At 55.0% G+C, this 9,226-nt stretch overlaps 1 protein-coding gene across 1 annotated transcript; it reads left to right on the top strand.

Annotated features, from left to right (window-relative positions):
* The first annotated feature begins 6,269 nt into the window (after window positions 1-6,269).
* Window positions 6,270-7,903, top strand: LOC126950952 (uncharacterized). Its single transcript, XM_050784864.1, has 3 exons — window positions 6,270-6,578; window positions 7,228-7,395; window positions 7,688-7,903. Exons 1-3 carry the CDS (start codon window positions 6,270-6,272, stop codon window positions 7,901-7,903), a joined length of 693 nt encoding a protein of 230 aa, XP_050640821.1.
* Window positions 7,904-9,226: the final 1,323 nt, after the last annotated feature.

Genomic DNA, 9,226 nt, shown 5'->3' on the forward strand with positions numbered 1-9,226 from the left:
GTGGGAGGGTCACTTGAGTCTAGGAATTTGAGGCTTCAGTGAGCTATGACAGCACTACTGCACTCCAGCCTGGGGAAGACAGCAAGACCTTCTTTCAAAAAAATTAAAAAATAAAAAAAAAAAGAAAAAAAGAAATAGGTCAAGCGAGAATAGAACTAATCATACAAATCACGTAATTGGAAAAAGCAGCAATGTCACAAATGATCCCAAATTAATAAGACAAAGGGAAATGACAAAGATACTGCCAGAAATCAATGAAATAGAGAACAATCAAATAATATGAGTAGCAAAAACCAACGATCATACTTTGAAAAGATAGATTGATTTTGACATGAGCAAAAAAGAGGAAAATATATAATTTATAACAATAGAAACTGAAAATAGAAAAATAACTTCAGACAGAAGGGATCAAAGAAATCACAAGAACATTATGAGCAGCTGCATTCAGAAAGTTTGAATTCCCAGATCGTTTCAAGGAAAAACAAAATGCCAGAGCTGACCCCGGAAGAGGCCGGTGTGCGCCTGCCCCAGGCTTCCCAGGTAGACTGTGCCAAACTCAAGGAACAGCTGACAAACTTAGACAAACTGTCCCAGAACTTAGAGAAGGGGCAAACGGCTGGTAAAGCCGATTCCAAAACCAGCTAAAGATAATCTCAGCTTTTGCCTGCTCAGCTGTTGGGTACCGTTCCCAGACCAAAGCGAGGGTAGGGGCTGCTCCTGGCTCAGTAACGAGACGCAGATGAACTGGGAGAGAAGGGAGTTAACCGGTTACAGGGAGGAGGCCTGGAAATCACCGCCAGACCAACGTTTTCCAGAGCTGTGTGCCTTCGAAGCTCTGTGTCTGCGTGTAAGTGTGCATTCTTCTAAAGACGTGAGTGATTAGCTTCTCGTCTGTCACTAAGGTCTGAGTCCTGAAGACCTTCCCCTGGAACCTCAGTGGATTTACTGAATCTAACTGGGTCCAGGTGCTGGGGTGATCACCCTTATCTTGCCTTCTGCCAAGTCACGGAGGTTTAGGGAGCTCCTTTAGTCTCCAAGGAAGCTCGTTATGGAGTTTCTTCAGACCCCAGTAAAACTTGTTTAATCCTAAATGGGTCCTGTCAAGGATTCCTTTGCTATCTTGTCAAGCTTCAAGGCCCTGGAGAGGCCTGGGCACAACTCTTGGGGGGCTTCTGTTACCTTTGCATAAGGCAGCCTTTGCATAAGGGCGCTGACTCTATCAGCTTTTAATATTTAACCTCACCACTCAGTCATTGTGGAAACAGTTGTTCCGGGGGCCTGCGTGAGTGAGACCTGGCCTGCCTCGGTACCGTTCCCAACGTGCTTGGCACAAAACAATAAAACAAACAGCAGGCCCATGAAGGAAAATATCCTAAATAAAATATTAGCTTGCCAAACCCAACAGCGTATGTTTTTAAAACCACACATGATCAAGCAACGCTCGTCTGTGAATACGAGACGCATGCGTCGGGAGGTCTGTTGTGTAGCTCACCATAGTCACAGGCTAAACAGAGAAAAACATCTCAGCCAATGCAGAAAGCACATCCCACAAGGTTCAATACCCATTAATGATACAAACTCTTAGCAAAGTGAGGAGAGAGGGAAAGTTGCCTGATTTCAAGTTTTATTACTGGATGTCCTGGCTGTGGGATATGATGAGGTTTCTCTTCAAATAGCCTGATCAATCTTTTAATTCATAGTAGCCCCCACACTCTTTTTTCCCTTTTTCCTTTCTGCCTTTGTTAGATGCCCAGGCATGCCACAGTACCAGACCACATTACCAGACCACGCCACAGTACAGACCACATTACCAGACCATATTACCAGACCATGCCACAGTACCAGACCACATTACCAGACCACACCACATTACCAGACCACACCACATTACCAGACCACATTACCAGATCACGCCACAGTACAGACCACATTACCAGACCACATTACCAGACCATGCCACAGTACCAGACCACATTACCAGACCATATTACCAGACCACGCCACAGTACCAGACCACAGTACCAGACCACATCACCAGACCACGCCACAGTACCAGACCACATCACCAGACCACGCCACAGTACCAGACCACAGTACCAGACCACATTACCAGACCACGCCACAGTACCACACCACATTACCAGACCACGCCACAGTACCAGACATTACCAGACCACGCCACAGTACCAGACCACAGTACCAGACCACGCCACAGTACCAGACCACATTACCAGACCATATTACCAGACCACGCCACAGTACCAGACCACAGTACCAGACCACAGACCAGCTCACATTCCTTTCCTTATTTGGAAAGAGGACTAACATTCTAGCTCACTACACACACCCCTTCCCCTTCCTTCTCTTTTTCTTTTGCGTGCTCACCTTATCTAAACAAATTCAAATGTTTAGCCAACCTGGATTAGATTGTATGACCCAATCCCGGCCAATGGGGAAAGGGCACAGGGGCAGGACTTGCGTCAGGAATAAAGGCTCCCGTGCCCCTCTGTCCAGGTGTGCTCTCACGGCAACTGGCCAAGGAGGCGCCCCGTGTGCAGAAGTAAAATTGCTTTGCTAAGAATCCTTTGTTCGAGTGTTCAATTTCCGTAGGATTTTGAGTGTTATTCCTACCATGGCTAAGTGTAGAAAGAGAAAGAAAGAAATGCAAAGCTAGGAAGGGAAGAGAGACAGCCGTCATCGGCAGGTGACATAATCCAGCCACAGAAACCATCAGAATCACCAGCCACAGACAATTTAGCAAAGTTGCCAGATACAAGATGAAATTAAAAATCAATAGCTTGGGATTCAGCCCGGAGCCTGTTGAGCTGCAAGGAACGGTACAGTAAGATGGAAAACTCAAGATGGAGCAGGGATCCTGCTTAAGGGCCTGCAGGGCCCGAAACACAGAAGTCGAGGGAAATCTTGAGTGCCGGGGAAAATTCCAGGCACGACGCTGGCTTTAAAAAGTGAGTGAGCAGCCTGATAAGCAAGAAGGTCAGAACAGCTGAAAGCAACAGCCAAGGAGGTGAGAGACCAAATGCTCGGTTCCCCAGAGAAACGAAAGGTCCCGTCACGCACAGACATCGGACGGGGTGGGGGCGCTGAGGACTGAACTGGGACCACCATTCTCTGTCCTCAGTTTCTTCCTGAGGGGCCTGGAGGAAGTCACACCCACGGGCCAGAGCTAACATTCCTTTCTGATGGCCCCAGTTTTTCAGGTAAAGTTTCCTTCCCTTCCTTAACCAATCGCAAATCAGAGAATATGACTGTAGCCCCCGGCTTCAAGATGTCCCACCCTTTAGGAGAAGCCAATGGGCAGCCTCCAGGTATTGGTCTCTGGCCTTGCCCCGACCTCTGCCTCCCGCTTTTAGTAACCCTGAGCCGGAAGCCGTCAGAGAGCGCACATCTGCAGCACCGGCTGCCCGATTCTCCTTGCCTGGCGCCCTGCAATGAACGCCTCGCTTTCTCTCGCTGCACATCCCGATGTCGGGGCTTGGTTTTCTGTGCTGAGTAGGCAGACCCCAGTTCCATTCAGTAACAAACTTTGCAAACTGCAGATTCACAACTTTTCTTGAGCCTGTCAGAGAACTAAGGTCACAGGACAAATCTCTAGCCCGAAATCCAGAGACAGGCAGCTGCAGGGTCCTGGCATTTCCTTCCCTGAAGGCCACCACAGAGGTCAAGATGGTAGAACTGGAAATTTATAACAAACTGCTGAGGGCTGTGAGCTTCAGGGAAGTGTGGAGCCCCTGGGAGCCGCGGACAGACGGAAGTTTCATGCTTTTGCAGACTCCGCCTCCAGAAACCCCCGTAGGTGCCCGTGGGGAAGCCAGGACACACTCCAAGAGAGGTTTAGCCCCGGTGCTGGCTGGGGAGGGACGCTCAGACCACCTCCCACCTCGGGAGGGAGCCTTAATCTTCAGGATGCCATGAAGGGTGGTAAGAGGGATGGAGAGGAAGCAGCTCTGTCCCCAGGGCAGGTGTGTTCAGCCCCAGGCTACACCTGCAGGGAGGGCCCGGTTACTTCTAGAAGCTGTCAGGGCCTGGGTGTTTTCTGTTTCTTGACGAAGGTGTGTGTCTTACAATTATTCATTATATCAGGTATTTAGGTTCTCTGTACTTTTGTGTATGTTTGTCATCTTTTATGGTAAGAATTTAAGTGAGTTATTAAACGTGGAAACAGAATAAGAATACAATTTACAAAGATTGCAAAGGAGGCGGCAGGCATGGTGAAGAGTGGAGAGGTAAATCCTCATCTGTCTTGGCAGGAAACAGCAGGAGAGGTGGGGTCAGACCCAACGACAGCCTCAGGCTTTTCTGTACTGAGGCGTCTCCTCCCCCAGCCGCCCTCCCTTGAGGAAGAGCCACAGCACCCTGGAGGTTGAGTGGGTCCTGGAGGCAGAGCAGGAGGTGGCTGCTGGGAGGCTGCCATGGGGCAGTGAGGACAGGGCCTGGAGGGAGGGAGGCGGGCAGGAGGGGTGTGTGTCTGAGGCCAGGCCTGGGACACTGTCTCCACCCTGAGGACAGGCTTCACTCAGGAGGTAATGATATTTGTGCTTTGTGAAAGGCCACTCTGGAGAAGGAGGGTGGCTGTGTTGCAGTGGAGAAGGTGGGTGCATGGCTGCTCTGGACACAGCATGGGATCCTCGAAAGGGCTCGAACCCTCCTGGGGGTTGGAACAGGGCCAGGGGTTTTGGACAAGCCCTGCCTGTCATCCTGGGCGAGGCCCCCAGCCCAGTGTCCTGGCCTGGTGCACCCTTCGCCTGCTGGTAGCCCCAAGGCCACCCCGCCCCAGGGTCACTGGTCACCGTTTCCAGGCCGGTCACGCAGGGGCGAGGTGGCACCCGACGGCCTCAGGGACCCACAGGAGGCATCTTATAAAGGCACGTAGTCCAGGTCTTCCTCGTAATCCTTAGACGTGAAAGCCTGGGGGGATCTGGCACTCGGGGCACTCACTGTCATTCCCGGGTGAGTACGTCGCCGCCGCCCACTCACAGCATCGCAGACGCCGGCAGTGGTCGCATCCCGGCCCATCAGACCCAGGCTGGGAGCATGGCCCTGTGGGTACTGAGGGTGCCCCTGTGCCCACTCAGGGGGTCAGTGCCCGTGCAGATGCACCTGGAAGTGTCCTTGCCAAAAAGAGAACGGAATCGACAAAGCTTCTGTGACCACCTCCCAGCCTATGGGAATTCCGGGGGCCAAGGAGTGAGGTCGGCATCACTCCAGGAGGCGTTGGGGTGACCCCTGGGCTCCTCAACAAGCCAGTCATGTGACAACACAGGGCACCGGGAGGGGCTGGCAGGCGACGGTCAAAGGGGCAGATGGGTCCGCTCAGGGTGGCGCTGCCTTTGGGATTCCTCAGAGCCAGGAGACAGGGTCTCACTCTGTTGCCCAGGCTGGAGTGCAGTGGCACGATCTTGGCTCACTGCAGCCTCGACCTCCTGGGCTCAAGCGATCCTCCCACCTCCTCAGCCTCGAGAGCAGCTGGGACTACCGGCATGCGCCACCACGCCTGGCTAACTTTTGTATTTTCAGTAGAGACAGGGTTTTGCCACATCGGCCAGGCTGGTCTCGAGCTCCTGGGCTCAAGGAATCTGCCCACCTTGGCCTCCCAAAGTGCTGGGATGACAGGCGTGAGCCACCGTGCCCGGCCCAGATGCTTCTGCTGGAACATCTGCCTTTCTGAAAATAGTGCCCTCGAGTGTGTGTTTTCTTACTGTGTGGCTCTGCACTTACAGAGTTGTATCCAACTTCTCCAAATTAGAAGACAATCCCCATGGGAGGTAAAGAGAATTTATTTTCTGGGTGACGCTGAACGAAGCAGACAGAGCAGCCTGCACCTGGCATGATGTGGAGAAAAGCACACGTCCACGTGAGGTTTGTTTCAGGTCTCACCACAGTGACACGCCCTTTCATCAACCACAAACCTCTTAATCCTTTTTAGCTGATGCTTTTTACTCCTGTCAAAGTAGTTTTTATATATTTTTATTATAATATTGTGCATTCGAGGATTGAAAGTGGAAATTGTTATTTAATGTATTTCATAGCGCAGGAAAAGTCATCAGGAACCTTTACCTCAGAGAAACATGAAATCATCCCAGGTGAGCCACGGAGCTCGTCCTCGGCTCCTGACAGGCATCAGCCCAACGGCCAACACGGAGTGCGGCTCCCAGCGTGTCCGGGCTGTGCCTGCGGCGAACGGTTCCTCCCTCCCTGCCCTCCGGGGGCGGTGAGTCTCCACGCTGCCTCGCCGCCGCATCCGAGTCAAGATGCGCTTCCAAAGCGGGATGGACGGGGCCCGGGGGGGCCAAGACCTTTGCTTCCCGGCCTCCCGCGGGACGCTGGAGTCTGCCTTTCCCCAGGTCTCACCCTGTGCTCTTCTGTGGTTCCGGGGGTTGACTGAGGACAAACGAGATCACCAGCATCCACGGGAACCTGGTGTCAACCTCAGGGGGCTGCTCTCTGTCGAGCTGTTGACGTGCTGGGCTTTTTCCCAACTACCCCTGGTCTTGTCAGTAGAAACACCTAAAAATGCGGCCCCGCCCTCATCAACCCGAAATCCACCCATGCAACTGTGTGTGAGAGGAACCCCTCCCCCAGGCCTCCTTCCTCCACCTTCCCCACGTCCGTCGACACACTGCGCTGGCCTTAGTCATGCTGAGGCGAATACTGGTCCCCAGGGGGGGCCTCACTCCCACCCTTGGATCACTGGAGTCGGACGTGAACTCCCGTGGTTGAGCTGCAGGGTGCCTTGGATTTCCACGTGTCCAAACCCTGGAAATTCTGAGGCCGGCCGGTCCCGTGACGTTATCCTCTGCTTTACAAAACCGCCGGCACTGGTGCTAAGTGATGCTCACCTGGAACAAGAAGAGGCGGCCACTGACTGGACGTCGCCACAGCTCCTGAGAACAGTGTATTCGTCTACTCAATATCAGTATATTTATTACATTAATTTTTTAAAAATGAAAGCTCCTACCTCGTGAGATTTTTACATCAACCACGAGATTCTTTGAAAGCCTTCAAGTTCATGGGCCGCCGCTTCTGTGATGGTGTTTACTTAGACAAACATTCCCACCAAGTACAATTCAAAAGCTGAATTAAAAAAAATCTGTTGTGATGCTTGAGGATTTCTGCAGCAGCCTCAGGAGAGGGGTTAGGGTCCTGGAGACAGCAGAGGCCTGAGAGGTGCAGCAGCGGACCCGGAGTACCACGTGCCACTGCTGTGAGGTGCGGCAGCGGACCCGGAGTACCACGTGCCACTGCTGTGAGGTGCAGCAGCCAACCCGGAGTACCACGTACCACTGCTGTGAGGTGCGGCAGCCGACCCGGAGTACCACGTGCCACTGCTGTGAGGTGCGGCAGCCGACCCGGAGTACCACGTGCCACTGCTGTGAGGTGTGGCAGCGGACCCGGAGTACCACGTACCACGTACCACTGCTGTGAGGTGCGGCAGCGGACCCGGAGTACCACGTGCCACTGCTGTGAGGTGCGGCAGCCGACCCGGAGTACCACGTGCCACTGCTATGAGGTGCAGCAGCGGACCTGAGTTGCCACTGCTGTGAGGTGCGGCAGCCGACCACGTGCCACTGCTGTGAGGTGTGGCAGCGGACCCGGAGTACCACGTACCACGTACCACTGCTGTGAGGTGCGGCAGCGGACCCGGAGTACCACGTGCCACTGCTGTGAGGTGCGGCAGCCGACCCGGAGTACCACGTGCCACTGCTGTGAGGTGCGGCAGCGGACCCGGAGTACCACGTGCCACTGCTGTGAGGTGCGGCAGCCGACCCGGAGTACCACGTGCCACTGCTGTGAGGTGCAGCAGCGGACCCGGAGTACCACGTACCACTGCTGTGAGGTGCGGCAGCCGACCTGGAGTACCACATACCACGTACCACTGCTGTGAGGTGCGGCAGCGGACCCGGAGTACCACGTGCCACTGCTGTGAGGTGCGGCAGCGGACCCGGAGTACCACGTACCACGTACCACTGCTGTGAGGTGCGGCAGCGGACCCGGAGTACCACGTACCACGTGCCACTGCTGTGAGGTGCGGCAGCCGACCCGGAGTACCACGTGCCACTGCTGTGAGGTGCGGCAGCGGACCCGGAGTACCACGTGCCACTGCTGTGAGGTGTGGCAGCGGACCCGGAGTACCACGTACCACGTACCACTGCTGTGAGGTGCGGCAGCGAACCTGGTGAGGTACCACGTACCACGTGCCACTGCTGTGAGGTGCAGCAGCGAACCTGGAGTACCACGTACCACTGCTGTGAGGTGCGGCAGCGGACCCGGAGTACCCACGTACCACTGCTGGGAGGTGCGGCAGCGGACCCGGAGTACCACGTGCCACGTACCACGGACCCGTACCACGTACCACTGCTGTGAGGTGCAGCAGCGGACCCGGAGTACCACGTGCCACTGCTGTGAGGTGCAGCAGCGAACCTGGAGTACCACGTGCCACTGCTGTGAGGTGCGGCAGCCGACCCGGAGTACCACGTGCCACTGCTGTGAGGTGCAGCAGCCGACCCGGAGTACCACGTACCACGTACCACTGCTGTGAGGTGCGGCAGCGGACCCGGAGTACCACGTACCACTGCTATGAGGTGCGGCAGCCGACCCGGAGTACCACGTACCACGTACCACTGCTGTGAGGTGCGGCAGCGGACCCGGAGTACCACGTGCCACTGCTGTGAGGTGCAGCAGCGAACCTGGAGTACCACGTACCACTGCTGTGAGGTGCAGCAGCGAACCTGGAGTACCACGTACCACTGCTGTGAGGTGCAGCAGCGAACCTGGAGTACCACGTACCACTGCTGTGAGGTGCGGCAGCGGACCCGGAGTACCACGTACCACTGCTGGGAGGTGCGGCAGCGGACCCGGAGTACCACGTACCACGTACCACGTACCACTGCTGTGAGGTGCAGCAGCGGACCCGGAGTACCACGTGCCACTGCTGTGAGGTGCAGCAGCGAACCTGGAGTACCACGTACCACTGCTGTGAGGTGCGGCAGCGGACCCGGAGTACCACGTACCACTGCTGTGAGGTGCGGCAGCGAACCCGGAGTACCACGTGCCACTGGCTCGCTCGGCCAGGCATCTGCAGCCCCGTGAACCTCACTCAACAGAAGGCTACGAAGACCAGCAGAAAACTGCTCAAAGCTAGACAGAGTGCTGGTCTAATGGTGCTGGGCAGGCGACAAGTCAAGTTCAAAACCCACCCGGAAGGAAG

This window comes from Macaca thibetana, chromosome 3 (assembly GCF_024542745.1).
Source record: "Macaca thibetana thibetana isolate TM-01 chromosome 3, ASM2454274v1, whole genome shotgun sequence".
Classification (NCBI taxonomy): Eukaryota; Metazoa; Chordata; class Mammalia; order Primates; family Cercopithecidae; genus Macaca; species Macaca thibetana.